This window comes from Bubalus bubalis, chromosome 10 (assembly GCF_019923935.1).
Source record: "Bubalus bubalis isolate 160015118507 breed Murrah chromosome 10, NDDB_SH_1, whole genome shotgun sequence".
Taxonomy (NCBI): domain Eukaryota; kingdom Metazoa; phylum Chordata; class Mammalia; order Artiodactyla; family Bovidae; genus Bubalus; species Bubalus bubalis.
In genome coordinates this window covers 33,744,547-33,767,469 of record NC_059166.1, presented here as the reverse complement: position 1 = coordinate 33,767,469, position 22,923 = coordinate 33,744,547, and the positions used below count along the sequence as shown (strand labels likewise).

Below are 22,923 nucleotides of genomic sequence, written 5' to 3'. Positions count from 1 at the left end.
CCTTGCCAGATCTGTAGAAGGCAGAGGAAAACTGCACCCTCCACAACACACAAATTTTGAGACAGGATGTACATGTCTCTATTTTTCTCCCAATATATCCTCTAATCCTAGAATTGCTACAGAATCTTTAAAATAAAATGGGGCACCTAAATAGTACTTACATTAAAAGCAAAACTAGAAGATTCTAGGTTATATGTTATATGATATTCCTGTTCAATACTGTATCCTAAAACCAAATTAGCAATATTTTCATAAGCAAAACAAACAAAAAAAAACACCCAAAACCTTTTCTCTATCTTCTTCCCAGTACCTTGTAGGTTTGGCCTTTAATAATATTTATGTCAGTGTGATGAAAGTGAAAGAGGAGAGTGAAAAAGTTGGCTTAAAGCTCAACATTCAGAAAACTAAGATCATGGCATCTGGTCCCATCACTTCATGGGAAATAGATGGGGAAACAGTGTCAGACTTTATTTTTTGAGGCTCCAAAATCACTGCAGATGGTGATTTCAGCCATGAAATTAAAAGACGCTTACTCCTTGAAAGGAAAGTTATGACCAACCTAGACAGCAAATTCAAAAGCAGAGACATTACTTTGCCAACAAAGGTCCAGTCTAGTCAAGGCTATGGTTTTTCCAGTGGTCATGTATGGATATGAGAGTTGGACTGTGAAGAAAGCTGAGTGCCAAAGAATTGATGCTTTTGAACTGTGGTGTTGGAGAAGACTCTTGAGAGTCCCTGGGACTGCAAGGAGATCCAACCAGTCCATCCTAAAGGAGTTTAGTCCTGGGTGTTCATTGGAAAGCCTGATGCTAAAGCCAATACTTTGGCCACTTCATGCAAAGAGTTGACTCATTGGAAAAGACTCTGATGCTGGGAGGGGTTGGGGACAGGAGGAGAAGGGGACGACAGAGGATGAGATGGCTGGATGGCATCACCGACTCGATGGACATAAGTCTGGGTAAACTCCGGGAGTTGGTGATGGACAGGGAGGCCTGGAGTGCTGCAATTCATGGGGTCGCAAAGAGTCGGACATGACTGAGCTACTGAACTGAACTGACAGAACTGAACTGATGATGAACTAAACTTAAAAGTCTGATTTAAAGTCCAAACATGTACTTATAACAGAGGTTCTTTTTCATTCATATTTTTGTAGAATAAATATATTTAAACATGTAGTTAAACTTTTTATGTGGGCAATGACATCTCAAAACTAGTATTGTTCTGTGAAGCAATTCTCCCTAAGTGATGAAAATCCCAACTTCAGTATTTCTTGGAGGAGATCAAACTAGTGGACACTGATAAAGCTTGTTGGGACACAGGAGATAAGGATTTTGAGGCTTCATACAAGTTGAGCAGAAAATAAAGTAACTGGATCATAGCATGCAGTTTGTTCATCTTGTAAATACACAGCTTTGAATGTTCATCTAACATTCTCTCCAATGTTCTCTTGATTAGGGAGTTTCTAGTCAATACATTAAAAATATTCTAAAGGGAAAAAAACAAAGCTATTTAAGTCTTGCTGTGCTGTGCTCAGTCATGTCCAACTCTTTGCGACCCCATGGACTGCAGCCTGCCAAGCTCCTCTGTCCATGGGATTCTCCAGGCAAGAATACTGAAGTCAGTTGCCATGCCCTCCTCCAGGGGATTTTCCCAACCCAGGGATCGAACCCAGGTCTCCCACATTGCAGCTGGACTCCTGAACAGTCTGAGCTGTCAGGGAAGCCCGTTTAAGTCTTAGTAAGAAGCACTATGGGCTTCCCTGGTGGCTCAGATGGTAAAGAATGCCTGCAATGCAGGAGATCTGGGTTCGATCCCTGGGTCCCGAAGATACCTTGGAGAAGTAAATGGCTACCCACTCCAGTATTATTGCCTGGAAAATCCAATGGACAAATGAGCTTGGTGGCCTACAGTCCATAGGGTACCAAAGAGTCAGACGTGACTGAAGTGACTGAACACCCATGCAAGAAACATATAATCTCAATATTTTAAAAACAAGACTACATCCTGCTACTTCTAGAGTGACATTTTATGTGTTGTTGTGATTTTTATTGACAGTTTATTTGACATGTTATTTGACATGACAGTTCACCATGTAGTTACCATGAACAAAAAGGCACATATATAGCAACGACAATACAAATCCCACCTCCCCCATTGATTATGTAATCTATGAAGCCGAACAGATTCTTAATCTTTAGTTTCCATTTCCTTCTCTGAACTGGGACTGCAAATACTGCTCTACCTAATAAAACTGTGTGAAAATAAATTAACTGAAATTACGTATGTGAAAACACTTCAGAAGCTACAACCTAATTTATATCAGCATTTTGTTATTTGTATTTTAGCAGATACAGACCTCTGAAATGGTGGTCATTGGGTTGACTGAATTAGAACTCAGTAGAACATATCTATGAATAGTGGGTTTAATTTAAAAAGAAGAGTGTTTGCAGTTTCTAATTTATAATCCCTATAAAATTTTGGAACAAAGAGTAGGCCATAATTATATTCTCCTTCAGATCTATGTTTTTACCACATCCTCATTAAGCGTTTATTTAATCTTTACTTAAATACACCCCCTCAAAAATCTATGTGTCACTTTTGCCTAATTACATCAATCCTTTTGTAATTGACTGACTAATTTAGAAAAATCCTAATCATTAGAAAATTCTTCCTTGTATAAAAATAAAACCTACACTTCAAATTTTCTACGAGCCATCCTAATTCTTCTTTGTGGTACTGCTAAGAATGGATAAAATCCTTTTTTTCTATATCAAACTTAATATTAATAATAATAATAATTCTCAATTTCTTTTTCAAACATGTTTCCTTGCACCATTAGGACATCATTATTTTTCCTTTACTTTTCTCTTTCCCTCACCATCTCCTAGAGATGCAGTTAATCAACAAGACCAGTGAGGGCTACCTTCAAAATGTAAGCTGATTGGAACCATTTCTCACCAATTTTACTGGCACCATCCTGGTCTAAGTCACCCTCACCTTTCAACTGGACAATCACAAATCTCCTGGTTGATTATATTATTTCTAATCTTGCCCTCCTAGGGTCTTTTCTCAACATAGTGGCTAAATTAACATTTTGAATACCTATTTCCTATAATAGGACTCCTAAGAGTCCCTTGAACTGAAAGGAGATCAAACCAGTCAATCCAAAAGGAAATCAGTCCTGAATATTCATTGGAAGGACTGATGCTGAAGCTGAAGCTCCAATACTTTGGCCACTTGATGCAAAGAACTGACTCATTGGAAAAGACCCTGATGCTGGGAAAGATTGAAGGCAGGAGGAGAAGGGGATGACAGAGGATGAGATGGTTGGATGGTATCACTGACTTGATGGATATGAGTTTTGAGCAAGCTCCAGGAGTTGGTGATGAACAGAGAAGCTTGGTGTGCTGCAGTACATGGGTTCAAAAAGAGTTGGACATGACTGAGCAACTGAACTGATCCTATAAGAAGGCTTCCCAGGTGGTACAATGGTAAAGAATCTGCCTGCCAATGTAGGAGACAAAAGAGATTCAGGTTCAGTCCCTGGGTTGGGGAGATTCCCTGGAGTAGGAAATGGCAACCCACTCCAGTACTCTTGTCTGGAAAATTCCATGGATAGAAAAGCCTGGTGGGCTACAGTCCATGAGGTTGCAAAGAGTTGGACACGACCAAACAACTAGCACACATGCACCATACCCTATAAGAGCTTCTCTTTGCATTTAAAACCCAGAGTCCTTCTGTTGCCTATAAAGTCCTACACTGTCTGGTCCCCCTTGCTCTTATACCTCCCACTTATTGCCCACCCTCTGCTTCAGCCAAACTCACCTTCTTGCTGTTCTTTGAACATGCTGGCCTCATTCTCTCTGCAGAGTATACTTGCAGATCTTTCCATGACTGGCTCCTCAACACTTAGGTCTCTGTTCAAACATCACCTTCTGATATAGACTGAATATTTGTGTCCCCGCCCCGCCCCACAAACTCAAGTGTTGAAATCCTAACACCCAAGGTGATGTTATTAAGAGGTGGGGCTTTTGGAACAGTCTGTCCTCATAAATGGGATTAGTGTCCTTATAGAAGCAGCTTGAGAAAGCTTCCCTGAGCTTTGTGCCAGGGGAGATCACTGTGAAAAGATGGCTGGCTGGGTCCACAGCAGGCACTGAATCCGCCAGAACCTTGATCTTGGACTTCTCAACCTCCAGAACAGTGAGAGACAAATTTCTATTGTTTATAAGCTACCCTGTCTGTGGTAGTTAAAACAAAAGGGACTAAGACAGCTCCCCAGATAAGCTCTCACCACCCAGCTGAGAACAAAAACACACTTCCTTCATTGTCTCAATTATTCTCATAACATCTTTCAACATCTGAAATCTTATATGTTTATTTGCTTAGTACTTCTTACCCTCTCTAATATACAATCTCAAGGGAGCAAGAATAATATTTATCTTGTTTATTATTTTGCCATAAGTCATTCCTATCATATACAACTATGCAGAAAGAATTAACACAGCAAGCCTGAGACTGACATCCTAGGAACACCTGCTTGGAAGGCTGACCTTTGGCTGGCATCAGGGAACTTAATAGCAAACAATTTTCTCTACTAACATAGAACTTTCTCTAAATGATAAGCATAATTTACCATACCTAGACTGTCTGTATAAATGATGCTGCTTATGTTGAATACTTGCTTTCCTTCTGGGAGTCTGGAATTTTGGTATTTTCCAAACAGAAAGCACCTATGTGACCAGCCCCCAATAAAAACTCTGAATTCTGAGTCTCTAATGAGCTTCTCCAATTGACAACACTTCATCTGTGTTGTCATAATTTGCTGCTGGTAGAATTAAGCACATTCTGTGAGACTCCACTGGAAGGGGTTTCTTGAAAGCTTGCCTTGGAAACTTGTACCTGGTTTCCTGTGGATTTTGCCTCATGTACTTTTTCCTTTGGTTCATTTTTTATAGTCTTTCACTATAATATGTGTTGAAAGTGAAAGTGAAGTCGCTCAGTTGTGTCCGACTCTGTGCGACCCCACGGACCCATGAATATAATTACATGCTGAATCCTTCAGGTCTTCCTAGAAAACTAGAGAACCTAAGAGTAGTCTGAAAGACCTTGGACATAGCAAACAAGATGGTCACCTGGACGCCTCAGCTGAAAATAATCAAACAGAACAGCACATAAAGGAATCCCATAACATGGTGATGAATCTAAAATGAAAATAAAGCCCACCCTTATCCCCATCATGAAATCCATTTACTACTTACGTGACTGGCCTGTAGATCTCCTTAACACCAATGAACTGAAGTTGCTCCATGATGTCTGGGATACTTGCACATCGAGTAAGATTAATTCTTGGGTAATAAAGAAGGTATGAGAGACACATTTCATTCCTGGTGCTTAATCCTCCCTGAAAATGGAGATATTTTACTTAAAAAAGTATATGTTCCACCAACTCTAATACTTACAGCACACAAACCACAAATGTTACACAGTTTCTTCCAATATTGAAATGTAACCCATCTTAAAGCTGAAAAATAATCACCTAAATGACAATTTGGTTTTCAAAAAGATAGTAGCACTTTTAAAATTAATTATTTCCAACTCTTTAAAAGTTATCTTTCTTAAATAACCTAATAATCTCCTCAAAGTTCTGTTTATGGTGTAAAGCTCTCACTATGGTGAACGTTTCCGAGGATGTTTAGCAACATGATACCCATCAGTCAGTGTGCTGGAATCTTTGCCTGATTGCACTGAATTTTCTATAATCTTGTTGTCATAAATATCAGCATCTGCATACCACAGGGGAAACAGATTACACACTTTGAATCTAAATGTAAATAGTGGACTAATTAAAAAAAGATCAAAGATCCTCCGAAGAACAGAATCTGGAGTTGCTTACCATATATTATCTACAATGTCCAATTTTCAACCAAAAGTTATTAAACATGAAAAGAAACAGGAAACTATGACCTGTATTCAGAAGTAGAAATTTATTGTGAAGGATATAGATGCTGGATTTAGCAAAGACTTAAAAACAGACACACACATGTTGAAAGAGCTACAGAAAGATGTTCAATTACAGATAAATGAGCTAAAAATGAGTGAAAAAATAAGAAATAACATCAGAGAAAGGAAACCACAAAAAAAGAACCAAATAAAAAGTCTAGATTTGAAAGATACTATAACCCACTCCAGTGTTCTTGCCTGGAGAATCCCAGGGACGGGGGAGCCTGGTGGGCTGCCGTCTATAGGGTCGCAAAGAGTCGGACACGACTGAAGCGACTTAGCAGCAGCAGCAGCATAACTAAATTAAAAGTTCACAGGATGAGCTCAATAGCAACTTTAGATGGCAGAGGAAGGAAGTAATGAACTTGAAGATTGATCTCTAGAAATCTCCCAACTCAAAGAACAAAGAGAGAAAGACTAAACTAGGTAAAAAAACAACCCAAGAGAGCTGTAAGACAATATTAAATGTTCCATGTATGCAACTAAAATGGGCTTCCCTGATAGCTCAGTTGGTAAAGACTCTGCCTACAATGCAGGAGACCCTGGTTTGATTCCTGGGATGGTAAGATAGGCTGGAGAAGGGATAGGCTACCCACTCCAGTATTCTTGGGCTTCCCTTGTGGCTCAGATGGTAAAGAATCCGCCTGCAATGCGGGAAACCTGGGTTCGATCCTTGGGTTGGGAAGATCCCCTGGAGAAGGGAAAGGCTACCCACTCCAGTATTCTGGCCTGGAGAACTCCATGAACTGCATGGTCCATGGGGTCACAAAGAGTCAGACATGACTGAGTGACTTTCACTTTCACTTCATGCAACCGAAGGCCCTGAATGAGAAGGAAGAGGAAAAAAGAGTAAGAAAAACTATTTGAAAAAAATGGTGGGAATCCTCCCAAATTTAGTGAAAAACATTAACTTACAGACCCAAGAAGCTCAACAAATGCCAAAGACAATTATGAAGCAAGTCATACCTAGACACTTTATAGTCATACTGCTGAAAGCCAAAGACAAAAAGAAAATCTTGAAAGCGGCAAAGCAAAATGATATATTGCATACAGAGAACAATACAATGGACAACTGACATTTTATCGTAAATGATGGAAGTAACAAAAAGATATTGGAATTACATATTCAAGTGCTCCAGAAAAAAGAAATTATTCAAGAACTCTGTATCCAGCAAATCCTCTATCCTTCAAAAGTGAAGATGGAAAACACAGTAGTAGTGTTCATAAAAAGTTAAAAATGTAAAGCAAAGTCGCTCAGTCGTGTCTGACTCTTTGTGACCCCATGGACTATAGCCCACCACGCATCTCCATCCATGGGATTTTCCAGGCAAGAGTACTAGAGTGGGTTGCCATTTCCTTCTCCAAGTAGTGTTCATAGCTACACATTAATGTAGTATAGTGGCTAATATGCAATGATTTTACAAATTGCAAAACATCATGCCTTGCACTTGATAAAGGGTTGGGTAAAAGGAGAAGCTGATCTACAAATGAGGATGCAACTGACATCTCAGTAAATATATTTAATCTACCTTTGAGCTTGGATGGTTAGTCAGAGTTACATCAAATTGTAGGAAGGGAATCAATCTTTTGTATTCTCACATCAACCAGTCATTGGTTGCTGGAGAAGAGAGTATGACTTTAAGTGAGTCATTCCCTGACATCAACAGCAACGCCCAGTGAAGGACACACTTTGCTCTTTTTCTATCATATGTTTGTCTTATGCTTGTCTTATGGATCTATAGAATTTATTTTAAATGTTGGATACTAATGCGTTATGCGTTGCAATTTTTTTTTCAGTTTAAATCTTATCTTTTCACCTAATAGTGTTTTTTAAGTGACCAAAAGTGTTAAAGTAGACAAACTCATCAATCTTCTAATTTAGTTTGTACTTTTCATATTTTAAGAAGTTCCTACCTACTCCAAAGTCATAAAGTTATATATATATAATATACATTTATTTATATATATATTTATTTCTTCTAAAGTTTTTAAAATTTTATTCTTTACATTTTAATATTTAATTTACCTGGAAATTATTTTTATGTGTGAATTGTGGTAGATAAAGATGTAATTTTATTTTTGCCATCTGGCAATTGTACCAGCAATTCTTTAGTGAAAAGTCCATCCTCTCTCACTTACCTGAATACCAATTTCTATCCTAAATCAAGTTTCCATACAGGGGGTTTGTAGGTCTGTTTCCAGAATCTCTATTCCATTCCACTGTTCTAACTCTGGACTCAAACCACACTATTAATCACCATAGCTTGAAAGTAAGTTTTCATATCTAGTAATTTGTTTCTCATCTTATTCTTTTAGTAGAGTCTTGCCAAGTCTTAACCCTTTGCTCTTCTATGTAGATTTTATAATTAACTTGCTCTATGTAAAAAAAGCTGCAATATTTTTAGAAAAATTTTTTAAATAGGAGAAAATCTTTGGCTAAGGGAAGATTTCTTGGTTAGACAGCAAAACCCCAAATAATATAAGCTTTATGAATTACATCAAATTTATAAACCAATTTATAAAGAAGGATTATCTTTGTGTTTTTTTTTTTTTTCTGAGCCTTCTATCCATGAACACAGTCTCTCAATCTCTTAGGTGACCTTTAATGTCTTAAAAACTAATAATTTTCTTCACAGAGATCAAACACATCTAATTTTACTTTATTTCTATAGAATTTATAGTCTTAAATTACAGTTTCTTCAGATAGTTTACTGCATTCTAAAATATAATTAACTTTAGGTATATCAATTTGGGGGAGGTTTTTCATGTGGAAAATGGCAATATCTGTGAATAATGTGTTTTACTTCTTTGCTTCTTCCTTTCTGATCTTCGTATTTCATTTTATTTCTTTTCTACTATGATAGTGAATAAAACCAGTGATAATAAATATCCTTGTTTTGTCCTGATTTTAAAGAAATACTTCTAGCCTTTCATTTAGCTTGATATTTTCTACAGATTTTTCACAGCTAATCTTTAGCTGGTTAAGGAAATTCTCTCTTATTCTTAGTTTGATAAATGTCCTTTTTTACCCCCATGACTGACAAATTTTATGAGTGCTTTTTCTGCCCTGATTGAGATAATCATAAGTCTTTTTCCTTCAATCTCTTAATGTATAATGGCATTAATGTATTTTCTAATTAAACTAATTTTACATCACTTAGTTATACCCAAATCAGTCCTAACTTTCATTTTTATATAATGAGAGATTTGGTTTGTCAATACATTGTCAATGTGACTTCCAACTGGTGTGTGTTGTTGACCTTTCTTGTACTGCCCATGTCAGGTTTCATTACTAAGATTATGCTAACTTCATAAAATGAGTTGGTAGAAAGTGTTTCCCCCTTTTTTGTGTGTTCCCTGGAAGAGACTGAGGAAGACATGAGAGATTTATTTCTTGAATGTTTGGCAGAACTCCCCAGTAAATCTGCTGGAACCAGATTTCTCTTTGGGTCAGAAGCCCTAAGGTCATGGAATTCATTTCTTTTTGAAGTTTTGATTCATCTAAGTCCAGACTCATGTGCATGGTCATTAGTAACCACAGGTCTTTTATTAATAATATTCGGTGAGGAAAAACTAAAAGATTAAGGATAGCTTTTCATGAAAGAGTCAATAAATTGCACTGCAAATATTACCATAATATCATTAGTTAATCTGATAAAATCTTAAAACAGCTCTGATTTCACTTTTACGATGTTTCATGTTCAAGACAGTCAGGAATTTTGCTTCCAAATAGGAATGCTTTTTCTTTTTTTCTGCTCTAAAATAAAAGCTTATTTCTCCCCCTCCACAAATAAATTTTAATAATAAAATTCTTCTTACCCAAGTCATCCGGGCTCTATCTTTTGTGTTGTACCGACACTCGGTAATTAGATTATCTCCCTAAAACATAAAAGTGGAAGCTTTCAGATTGGAGTTTCATGCTGTTTTATTTATCTAACACATCTGTAGGCCAACAGTTTAATCTGCTATATGAATGCATGCATTAAGTAATTTGACTCAAGAGTAGACTTTTGATCTATTAAATTCTAGGTTTGCTAGCATAATAAGCAAGCAAACAAACAAATAAGGCTCTCTTTGTTCAGGCCAGACTCCACAATGTTCTAGCTGCATGACCTTAGGTAAGGAAATGAATCATCTGGGCACAATTTGTTCATCTAAAAAATAATGATAAAAATAGCACTTATCTCACACAGCTGTTGTGAGGAAATTAAATGACAGAACACACATTTAGTTCTAAGTACAGATTAAACACTTCTTAAGTGTTGGCCACAGATACTAGTTACTGTGATTATCTTCTTATTTACATTATTTACTTTAAAGGTCCTTAATCAGGTATTTATTTTCGTAAAACAGACTTGTGAGGCAAATTACTAGTAACTTATTTTTTCCAGTACTTTTCAACCTTTTGAACAGTACTGCACATAAAGAAACTAATTTTTTATGGCTCCTGGTCAGGTAAGTGGACAGGCTAGTTACAGACCAGAAGCAGCAAGCTCTGGGTAATGGCCCTCAGATTTGTCCTCGCTGCCTGGATATTCAAAGGGAGGAATCAGTATTTCAACATTTATATCCTCTCATGACATATCAGTTGAGGAACTCTGAGACAACCCAAAAAAAGCTGGTTAGAGAGCCCCAACACCAGACACCACCATAAAATGGAGTGTAGTCCTTAAGAATCTTGAGTTCACTCAAACTTCATCTTTCCAGATATTCTGGTATTCTCCCAGAGTATACCAGGGAATTACTGCATGTTGAAAAGATATTGCTATTATTCTCATTTCATAAATAGTATAAATATCTGACTTTTAAGAAGAAAACTAGGGTAGGAACTTGTATAACTATTGAGCTCAATGTCAAAAAATTTGACAAAATGAAGCATCATAAAATTTTTAAATTGTTCATCATTGGAAGGCATAAGATTCCTTTCTGTGTTGTTTCATCAGAACCTCAAGAATGGTTGCCAGCCGGGTTACACACAGTAATATAATTAGCTATGTCCTAATACCTTAGTCAAAAGGAAAAAAGATCTTATATTCACTTTTATTGCAATGAAACTTTCAAAACTTCTGATCTTACCATTACCAGAACTGCAAGCCAAGGGATTACTAACTGGGGAGTCTAGAAAATGGTGCTTAGAGCACAAAACCTAAGTTTTATTTCCTTTGAAATCAACAACTTGAGTTGCCCCTGGGAATAGTAAGAAAAACAAGTTTCAATTTTGGAAAACAGATCAAACACATCCCGTGAGGGTTATGCAACAGCCATGGTTGGGTGGCTTTGAAGCTATGGATAGGATGAGCAACTCATTACACCAGGAGAAACCTGGCTAATTCTCAGCAGGTATATGTCTCAGGATTTTGATGACATTCACTGATAAAGAATAAAAACATTCATACTGGTAAGATTGTTTGTTCTTCTTTTAGGTACTGAAACTCCTGGAAATTGAAGTCAAAATCGTCATCATAAGCAAGTAATCTCATTTCCTCCCCTTTGCGAAAATGACGCAGCCTGATGCCTCTGCCTGCCAGGTGAGCATGGAGCAGAACAGCAAAAACATGGATGCCACTTGGCTTTTCAGCTTCCAAAGCCTACGGGAGATACAGGGGGAGACCTGATTAGGTGTCCAAACAAGTTCAGACAGTTCACCTTAAAACAGACTTGGAGGGACAACTGAGAAAAAAAGCTAACACAATTTAAGTCAACACATGAGCTGTCAGACATTTATAATTTGGATTTTTCCTGACTTATTCCTATCTTTGTGAAGCAATACTGGCTGGGAGGAAAGAAAAGGAACTAATGCTTGCTAAGGACCAACTGATCACTTCTATCTTTCTTTTTTCTTATCTTTCTTTTTTCTTTTTTTAGGAGGTGAGCAAACAGTTACAGCTTCTGGCAAAAAGAATCCAGTATTTTGGTAGCTTGAAAATTGAAACTCTTAAAGGGAGAATCTACTCCCACTTTTCCAGATAAGAAAATTGAACTGGGAGAATTAAATTAAATGAATTGCTCACAGTCCTACAGCTAGAGAATGATGTCATGGCAATTTAATTCATGGTCTAAATAGTCTAAATAATTCAGAAGAGCATAACCTTTCCATTCTACCAGTCTTCCATACTGTCTACAACCACAATATCCTATAATTTTTAAAGAATACGATCCATGTTGAAATACTTTCATTCAAGAAAAAAAGAACTATGAATGAAGCAGCCATTATAAAATACTTATATATAGTTTTCTCTTATCCAATATGTATTTTATATTAGTTATTTTTGCTATTTGGTTAAAGAAGGGTCGGTAGCTATAAATCAGAGAAAATGAGAAAAAATGAAAATAAATCATGGAGAAAACAAATATGAATAAAAAATAAAGTTGAGAAAGCAAAAGGGGACTACACAAAGGCTGAAACCGTAAAAGATAAAATGAAGTGTCCAATATGAAACAAACAAAGGAAGGGAAAGGAAGGAAAACACCAAAATTCCACTCCTGCAGCCTTCAGGATTTTAAAAAGCAATAAAGGTCTCGCTAAAATTGTAAACAATCATTTCATAGCATGACAACAAGAAAAAGATTAGTAATAAACTTGGAATTTTCCAAACATAGTTTCTACAAACATAGATTAATCTAGGAAGAGCAGCTCACAGAGCAGACACACCATACCTCTTCCAGGCATTCCAGGGTGCAGTGGCCCTCAGACCGGAAGTCGGGCAGGCCTGGAGGGATGGTGTGAAAGAGGCTTACCCAGAGGCCAGCCTCAATCACCCCAGCATCGTATTTCCTTATATCTGCCGTATAAAATAATCTCAATCCAGAATTATCTATTAAGCCTGGAACAAGAGCATTTAGACGAGAAAAATTAAAAGCGAGCTTGAGTACTTGAAAAAGTTTTCCATATTCAGCTGATATAGGTTTATTTTTATATATATTTTATTTATAAATAAATATCATTTATTTTATGATTTTCCTTAAAGTCTCACAAGGGAAAGGAATACAAGCAGAGATTAATGAAAGGCAACATCCAGATTCACAAAGAAAACTTACACAGCCTACCATGGGAGACACGTTTGTATTATCTAATGATATATTCCACAATTATCTAACATGAAGACAGAAATAAAAATTCTAAGTCATTCATTAGAATATATAGTAACTCAACAGAAGTTTTATTTGATACTGTTTTGAGGTGAAGCTCAGTAACATTTACATAGAGGTGAAAACTACTTGGTCTAGAAACCATGTGATGATGGAGAAAAATATTAATAATTAACTTTCTTTATAGTTTATCACCAGTCTTTTAATAATTCATCAGTCATATAATCAACAAACAATTATTAAGAATCTATGATGTGAACAGCATAACAACAGGCATGGTGGGGAGGAAAGATAAGATACATCTCTTGCTGTGACACAGTTATCTTAAGGAGGGAGAGGTTCGGCCCCAAACACTTCATAAATCCATTCCACTTGGAAATTAATTGACTCATTTCTGCAACAGTGACTTACCTACCTGTAAACTGACCCGTTGGATCAATTAGCATATAAATAATTTGGTATTAATTGTTGTGATTATTTTATTGTTTGCCTTTCCCGCTACACTATAATATCCCTGAAGGTGAGGACCTTATGTCATTAAGCACAGATCCAGCACATCCTTGGTGCTCAGTATTTTCTGAAAAATTGCACAAATCAGTGTAAAATCATAACCTTGAGTTTCTTTTATTGATAATTTCATATTGAATCCTGTAAGTTTTTGGCATGGGGACATTACATAGTAAATTCAGGTGTGAATACTTGCCCCACATTTCAACATCATATTACACCAGTGTCAACTGCAGTGTCAACACAGCAAAATGCTTAATATTTTCTAGTGTGATGAATGGTAGTTTTTCATACGTGCTTTTAGAAAGAAAATGCTTCATAAGCACCATGTATTTCAGACTAATTTACACCGTAAAGGGAAAAGTCTATATTTCTACTTTCTGGTAAGTAATGTCCAAATGGCTTTTTAAGATTAGTGACCACATGTGCCCATTTGCCTGGCTCATTGCTGGCCAGTGACTGCTGTCCCCGTGTAATTATTTATAGTGCCCTTTTCTACCCTAAAAGGTATCCTAATTTGGATGATAAATGTATAGGTTAATTTTTTTTACAACATTAAATGCTATTTTATTTGAAGTCTGTTTAACTCTGTTAAAATAAAGGGAAAAGTTACAAAACTTTTAAAAATCATAGGTAGAATGTATACAAAAATACTCACCTTCCTTATATGTTGGATTGTCATAATGGACTTCCAGGAGCACATAATGAGGATCTAACGGAGTGCCAAGGGATAATCCAACATGAGGTGGATAGGAAAAACCCTAAAAGAGCACAATTCCATGACACAGTGTTCTGTGAAAGTCCCTCCGAGCTCTACTCCATTCAAAAACCAAACATTCTCAATGATATTTCAACATTCTACAACTGTATTAATCTATAGTTGATCAAATAAAATGGCTTAAGGAAATAATGATTTCCTGTGGAAAGAAAAATAACCCACCCTCATATCAAAAAGCGTACATCGAGTTTTACTTAGAAGTGTTAGAATCGTAGGGGGAAAAGTGATCAGTTAACTTTGTTACATCTCAGTAATCAGTGGTCCCACCTCTCCACCAATGGCCCAGGCGAAAATGACGGTCTCACAGGTGAGGAAGGCATCGGGCATGTTAGGGTGGTAGCACTCGTGCCCGTCGTCCAGCACGCTGTCACTGAAGTTGCTGCTGCACTGATAGAGCAGGATGTGATGGACCAGACTCTCGTGGCCTTTCTGAATCACGGGCTCAACCTAAGCAAGCACAGGTGAGAGGGACGATGCAATCAATAAAAACCCTTCAACACCCTCCCATAGGCATGAAACTAGCATAAAAGATCATCGGTTTTTCAAAGTAATAGTTTTCTCAATTGTGTAACTGTTGTGTGGTTGAAGCATAATTTGTTCTGGAGATGATAACTGATGATGATGGCAAGGACAATGGCAAGAGCAAAGATGCAATAACCATTCACTTCTCTAAGAATCGTTGTTGTTAAGTCACTGAGTCGAATCCAACTCTTTTGTGACTCCATGGACTGTAGCCCTCCAGGTTCCTCTGTCCATGGGATTTTCCAGGCAAGGATACTGGAGTGGGTTGTCATTTCCTCCTCCAGGGGATCTTCCTGACCTAGGGATCGAACCCACATCTCCTGCACTGCACGTGGATTCTTTACCACCTGGGAAGGACTTTACTAATGTGTTGTTTGCTTTTTAAACTCATTGTTTCCCTTAACATTCTGTGTAGCAGCTGTTTCAAAACCTGCTTGCTCTCTTCCAGGCTTTACTTTGCCTGGCACTCTCTATCTCTCCATCTCTGTCTCCCTCTCACAGAGGAAAAAAAAAATCACACAGGCATAAACTCCTTCAGTCTCCCTTAAAATATTATCTTTGTCCATCCCTACTGGAGGTATTGGGGCTTCCCAGGTGGCACAAGTGGTAAAGAACCTGCCTGCCAATGCAGGAGACTTAAGAGACATGGGCTCAATCCCTGAGTTGGGAAGATCTCCTGGAGGAGAGCATGGCAACCCACTCCAGTATTCTTGCCTGGAGAATCCCATGGGCAGAGAAGCCTGGCCGGGCTACAGTCCATAGGGTTGCAAAGAGTCAGATGCAACTGAAGCAACTTAGCACACATGCACTGGAGGTAGTAATACCTATCTTTCTATCTATCATCTATATGGTGCAGAGCATAGTACTAGGCACAAAGGCAGGCTCAGTAAAGGACACTTTTATTTTAGTGATTAAAATCAAATTCTAATAAGAATTTTACCATTAGAATTTAGGAGAGAAAAAGTCACTGTAGTGATGTGCTGTACTGAATCACTGTGTAGTGATTCAAATTAGAAGGAAACTGGGAACTGGTGAAAACAGAATGAGTGGTGATGTTGGTCCTGAAAGCATGAGTAAGGTGACTATGTTCTTTCGACTGTCCTTTCTGTAAATTCCCTTCAGAACACTGTCCAGGAAACCAGAATGAGCTAAGCACATTCTAACACCTCAAAAAGCCTTACTGCCAGAGAAGGTAGACAAATCCCATACTAGGCTTAGCTGGACTATAGGGGTGGCCACTGGTTACAGGGTTCGTAGAGCCTTCTGTTCATCTGACAAAGTGATCCTTTGTGTGTTTTCAAGAGTTTGCTGTCTTAGAGCTCGTCCATGCTTGTGCTTTTAGCCCTAACTACTCAAATGCAAACAATTTATTTAAAAACCTTGCTTTGCTGCTGCTGCCAGGTCACTTCAGTCGTGTCTGACTCTGTGCGACCCCATAGACGGCAGCCCACCAAGCTCTCCTGTCCCTGGGATTCTCCAGGCAAGAACACTGGAATGGGTTGCCATTTCCTTCTCCAATGCATGAAAGTGGAAAGCGAAAGTGAAGTCGCCAGGCATAAAAAGATGAAGTCTTTTCAGCTATTTCCTCCTAAGTCTTGCCATTTTGATTTTCTATATAGTCCCTCATTCATTCTTACTTTTTTAAATAGGAAAGGTCAAGGCAGCCAAAGAGAGAAGCAGTAGGCATTAGGTAGAGATTTGAATGGGCAGCCAGGGGGTCTGAATTTTTAAATCCAGCTTTTGTTTTGTGTGGAATAGTGAGCCCTGCTATGCCTAACCCACAAGTACATTTTTAACATCACAGTCACAGAAAATGACCTTGCACGTGGCTGTGCTTGCACTCATCTCTAGAGGACTGTATACCCTGAAGACAGAAACTGTTTTCTATTTTGCTTCAAAATGACAGTTACTGTTCACACATGGTTGCATAATATATAACAATTACACAGAAGGGCAGTCCAGGATTTTCTGAGATTATAGTTTCCATGTCAAATTTGATTTGCGTGTGTGTGTGTGTGTGTGTGTGTGTGTGTGTGCATGTATGCTCGGTCGTGTCTGAGTCTTTGCAACCCCATAGACTGTAGCCCGCCAGGCTCCTCTGTCCATGGGATTCTCCAGGCAAGAATGCTGGGGAGAGTTGCCATTTCCTCTTCCAGGTATTCTTCCCAACCCAAAGATCAAACCCATGTCTCCAGCAGCTCCTGAATTTGACAGGCAGATTCTTTACCATTGAGCCAACAGGGAAGGCGCTTTTTTGGCCACCTCATGCGAAGAGTTGACTTATTGGAAAAGACCCTGATGCTGGGAGGGATTGGGGCCAGGAGGAGAAGGGGACAACAGAGGATGAGATAGCTGGATGGCATCACTGACTCGATGGGCCCGGGAGCTGGTGATGGACAGGGACGCCTGGCGTGCTGCCATTCATGGGGTCACAAAGAGTCGGACATGACTGAGCAACTGAACTGAACTGAACTGAACTGATACTTATTTGGGTGCATCAGTACTCCAAGGGGGACAGGGAACTACTAATATGTCTTTAGTTAAATATTCAGGCACATGTGAAGATTTTGCTATGTGCCTAGGGGTTTTCATGGTGGCTCAGATGGTAAAGTGTCTGTCTGCAATTTGGGAGACCCAGGTTTGATCCCTGGGTTAGGAAGATCCCCTGGAGAAGGAAATGGCAAACCACTCCAGTACTCTTGCCTGAAAAATTCCATGGACAGAGGAGCCTGGTGGGCTACAGTCCATGGATCTCCAAGACTCAGACCCGAGCGAGCGACTTCACTTTCTTTTCTTTCTAAGTTCAAGCCAAACCCTGTAGGCTGTACTGAGCTCTACTATCTAGGTTCTGGATAGGAGCCCCTAAGGGCAAATGAGGATTGGCTTCTCCCAGGGCAGCTACCCTGGGCTTCCCTAGTGGTTCAGAAGGTAAATAATCCACTTGCAATGTGGAAGACCTGGGTTTGATCCCTTGATTGGGAAAATTCCCTAGAGGAGGGCATGGCAATCCACTCCAGTATTCTTGCCTGGAGAATCCAATGGACAGAGGAGCCTGGCGGGCTATAGTCCTTCGGGCTGCAGAGTGGGACACGCTTGAGTGACTAAGCACAGCACACAGCAAGGTTGCTGCAGAAACTAGTGGCTTTCACTGAGGCACCACAAGAGGGCACTAGAGAGCAAGGGGGCAGATTATGTGAGGCTGGATGGTGCTTAAAGGAGCTTCAAATAACTTTAAAAATTCTTAAAATAAAAAACAAAAAACTTTTAAGAGTAAGTGACTTTTATGCATAAAATAGATAACTAATGAAAACCTACTGTGTAGCTCAAGAAACTGTACTCAGTGCTCTGTGGTGAACAAAATGGGAAGGAAATCCCAAAAAGAGGGGATATATGTACACACATGGCTGATTCACTTTGCTGTACAGCAGAAACCAACACAACACTGTAAAGCAACTCCAATATAATTAATTTTGAAAGAATAAGTGCTTTTTTATATACAAAGTGAGTGCTGAAACCAACACCAAGTTGCCAAGCTCACAAAGCACTCTAGGAATGACAATAGTAACATCTGTCTTTTATTTAGCACCTCCTACCTACCAGCCACTATTGAGTCATTTCACATATTTCACTTACTATTTATAACAAATCTATAAGGTAAATGTTAACTGTTTCCATTTGACAGATGAGAAAACTGAGACTCGGAGGATTCTGCAACAAATCCAAACATGGCTAGGAAATGGTAGATGGGGATTTGAAACTAGGCTGGTCTAACCCCTTAAGTTAGTACTCTTTGAATTGCAACACATTATTGAAGGAAGATAGGTTGGAGATCGCCAACAACCTTGGAAGCTGCTGCCAGTGAGTGGGCGGATGAAAGGGTTCACGTAGTCAAGTTGCCGACAGTTGTCAGCAAGAGGGGGATGACACCAGGGAGTCAGCCCCAGGAAGTGCTTCGGGAGCCACTACTGAAAATCCCCACACAATGCTGCCATCAAGGGAGCAGCGCCACACTGGGAGGGAGCCTCATGCCTGGGGAGTCTCCTGCCTTCTTTTGCCACCCTGTCCACATGCCCTGGTCTCTAGGGAGAGGAGACAGACTATGGCCTTTGTGGGAGGGCAAATAACAAGGTCTCACCTGGAAACCCAGTGAAGGCTTCAAGGAGAATTAAATTGCAATCCAACCCCCAGGTTACAAATTGATAGTACAGCCTAGAAAATGTGGATTTCCTTGGAAAAATACACCCACAAAGCAACAAGGAAACTTACTGCATGCAAACCCAGGTACTGTTCATTGGGAAATATAAGAAGCCTTGCAAGAGGCAAAGTCCTTAGAAAAAAGATGTTTTGTTTTTGTTTTTGTTTCCTGTTGTGAGATTGAGAGACAAAGAAAGAAAAGTGCCTGAGAATAATATGTAAGGATAACTACTGAATAAAGTGTTGAAATGTTGGTCGCTCAGTCGTGTCCAACTCTTAGTGACCCCATGGACTGCGGCTCGCCAGGCTTTTCTTTCCATGGGATTCCCCAGGCAAGAATATTGGAGTGGGTTGCCATTTCTTTCTCCAGGAGATCTTCCCAACCCAGTGATAGAACCCAGGTCTCCTGCATTGCAGGAAGCTTCTTTACCATGTGAGCCAAGAGGCCACCAGAAAAAAATATGAGCTATCAAACTCTTGAAAAGAGGAGAACTTCTTGATAGAGAATTTTGAGTTGACCATGGGGGATAATTAAGTGAGACACCAAGAATATCCCTCTGGACAGGAATAACCCACTTAGCGCAGAGTCCAAGTTCCAGGGAATGTGAACAGCTTGATGCAGGACAGGGCCATTGGCTCATGGCACCCGGTATGGGGTAGAATTTCCCACAAAGCTTCCTGTCATGCTTACAAAACCCAGTGCTGCCAGCGCATGGCTACCAATCACCCACCAAACGACCACTGCATAGTATCTTCTGCTGCCATGACCATTCCACAAACATCTGAAGCAGTCACAGCACTTGCGTTTTATCCCCTGCTGTGATATCCTTCTTTACACCAAGGAAGAGTGAGGCAGAGACAGGCGAGCACCATCTGAGGAAGGAGACCGAAGCGCACAGAGCTCCATGACTCACGCTGCTTGGTGGCAGAACACAAGCATTCAGCACAGCTCTTTCTTGTGCTCCTGGTAACGGTCCACGGGAAAGAGTTTTCCTTTGGCATCACTGCCTGATTTGAATCAATGGTGGAGTTCTATACTTCTGTATTTAAAATTTTTGGAGACAAACAAGGCTGTAATGCTTATTTATCTATCACTACTATAAGGGGAAGCACTTAGAAAGGATCTCTTATTTTGATTCCTACTTCACAGATGTCACATTATCATCACAATCAAAATGGGAATCCCAAAAGTTTCCTCTATTCAAAAAAATATTGCAGTGATAGAAATTGTCACAGAAGGTCACGGCAAGATAAGGCACACAAATATAAATAAATTGGTATTTCTGAGACTGCAATGAACATTTAAGTGAATTTTGCTTTTAAGCTGACTATGAGTTTGGCAGAAGAAATAAATTTTAAAAAACATAATTTAAAAGTGCCTATGGAAGTAGGTGGCAATGCACCAAATATTAAACTATGTCATTGATCACTGTGTTCTTGTACATAAGTGAAATTGACAGACCTAGAACAGATGGTAGGCCTGTACTCCCACCTTCATATGCAACAAGCCAAGCAAGGATGGTCTAGCAGCTGTGGGTTATCTGTTAGCCTATGTGCAAACTAAAAAACAGCCCAGGAACCAAAACACAGATAAAAAGAGAGGGAAGTCTTTAACCTGAAGGATTTTAAACATTAAAACAGTCCCTTCAGTTAGTTCAAGAAAATGGAACTTTGGGGTATTCTTGAGAAGACTTAGCAATAAAAAGGAGAAAAAACGAGAGCGGCTAAGCATCAGATCAGATCAGATCAGTCGCTCAGTCGTGTCCGACTCTTTGCGACCCCATGAATCACAGCACACCAGGCCTCCCTGTCCATCACCAACTCCCGGAGTTCACCCAGACTCACGTCCATCGAGTCAGTGATGCCATCCAGCCATCTCATCCTCTGTCGTCCCCTTCTCCTTCTGCCCCCAATCCCTCCCAGCATCAGTCTTTTCCAATGAGTCAACTCTTCGCATGAGGTGGCCAAAGTACTGGAGTTTCAGCTTTAGCATCATTCCTTCCAAACAAATCCCAGGGCTGATCTCCTTCAGAATGGACTCGTTGGATCTCCTTGCAGTCCAAGGGACTCTCAAGAGTTTTCTCCAACACCACAGTTCAAAAGCATCAATTCTTTGGCGCTCAGTCTTCTTCAGCATAGCCAAGATCAAGATGAAAATTAACACTGACCATAAAGCAGTGTTATTGATTGTTGTTTTTGATGTTCCTGAGCATCAAAAAGCCCCTATACTGTTCCTCATGAACCCATCTTCTCTTACTCTCTTTAGCCAGGTCAAAGCAAAGTCCTTGTAACACACTGACTGCTTAATAGCTACTCATTGAATGGAAATGAAGTTACTACTCCCTTTTCCATTAGGCCAGCATTAAGGAGGCTGAGTCATCAAATGCATAGCCTCCTAATTTCCTGATCTTCACAACTTCAGTGACCTAGGCTACATCCCACTTCCTCCACCATCTCCCAGAGATGCAATCACAAAGTCTAGCGAGTGCTACCTTTAAAAGGTAACCTAAGAACTTCCCTGGTGGTCCAGTGATTAAGAATCTGCCTGTCAATGCAGGGGACAGAGGTTCAATCCCTGATCCACGCTCTGTAACAAGAGAAGCCACCACAGTGAGAAGCCCACACACCACAACTAGAGAAAGCCCATGTGCGACAATGAGGACCCAGCACAGCCAAAAATAAATGAATAATGAATTTTAAAAAAGATAACCTGAGTATAACCATGTTTTCTTAGCTTTCAAATACCAATGACCTCAATACTAACACTTGTAAAATAAAATTATTTTTTGCTTAATTCCCCTGTACTGGGTTAAGCAGTGTTCCTGCAAAATTCACATCCACCTAGAACCTCAGAATGTAACCTTATTTGAAAATATGGTCTTTGCACCTGTAATTAGTTAAGATGAGTTTACACTGGCTGAGGATGGGTCCTAAATCCAATGACTAGTGTCTTTAGAGAAGAGAGAGGAGAAGATTCAGACTCAGATACACAGAGAAGATGGCCATCTGAAGACAGAGGCAGAGATGGGAGTCAAGTTGCCAGAAACCAAGTAACCCCAGAAAGCATAAGAAACTGGAAGGACCAAGGAAGGATTCTCTGCTAGAACCTTCTTAGAAAGCATGGCCCTTCCAATACCTTGATTTTGGACTTCTGACTTCCAGAGCTCTGAGAGAGTAACTTTCTGCTGTTTCAAGTTTATTATGGAAGCTCTAGGAATCTAGTACAGCCCCCATCTCAATTTTTAAATAAAAAACTAACAATTTTCAGATGTGTGCATTTGTAGCTAGGTCATGGTTGTCTCTGCACTTGTTTGTGACATGAACTTATCACAAATATACATCATTTCCTCTTATCTGAATAGGTCCGTAGGTTAGTTTGGGGCTTCCCAGGTGGCATTAGTGGTAAAGAACCTGCCTGCCAATGCAGAAGATGCAAGAGATGTGGTGTCAATCCCTGGGTCAGGAAGATCCCCTGGAGGAGGGCATGGAAGCCCACTTCAGTATTCTTGACTGGAGAATCCCATGAACAGAGGAGGCTGGCAGGTTACAGTCCATAGGATCGCAAAGAGCTGGACATGAATGAAGCAAGTTGGCATGCACATGGGTGAGTTAATAATATTGTCTCAAGGGTAATTTCCTGGTTTTGATAATCAAACTAAGGAAGATAAGATATTACCACTTAGGAAAATCTACTATTTTTACAACTATTTTTTGTAAGTCTAAAATGATTTCAAAATAAAAAAAGGATTCATTATCTATAGCCAAATATATGTGCATCTTGCTTTTGATTTTATTTTAGGAGGGTTAAAAAATGGGGGAGATAAAATACC

General features: G+C 39.4%; 1 protein-coding gene across 1 annotated transcript in view; it reads right to left on the bottom strand.

Annotated features, from left to right (window-relative positions):
* The window catches only part of MOXD1 (monooxygenase DBH like 1), a 95,616-nt gene that overhangs the window by 9,724 nt on the left and 62,969 nt on the right, over nt 1-22,923 (bottom strand). Inside the window, exons 5-10 of the mRNA XM_006074789.3 lie at nt 14,645-14,824; nt 14,258-14,360; nt 12,661-12,827; nt 11,400-11,591; nt 9,823-9,882; nt 5,262-5,404 (exon numbers count right to left, since the gene is read on the bottom strand). Of these exons, the coding sequence (XP_006074851.1) occupies nt 5,262-5,404; nt 9,823-9,882; nt 11,400-11,591; nt 12,661-12,827; nt 14,258-14,360; nt 14,645-14,824 (845 nt within the window). The remainder of the gene's footprint in view (nt 1-5,261; nt 5,405-9,822; nt 9,883-11,399; nt 11,592-12,660; nt 12,828-14,257; nt 14,361-14,644; nt 14,825-22,923) is intronic.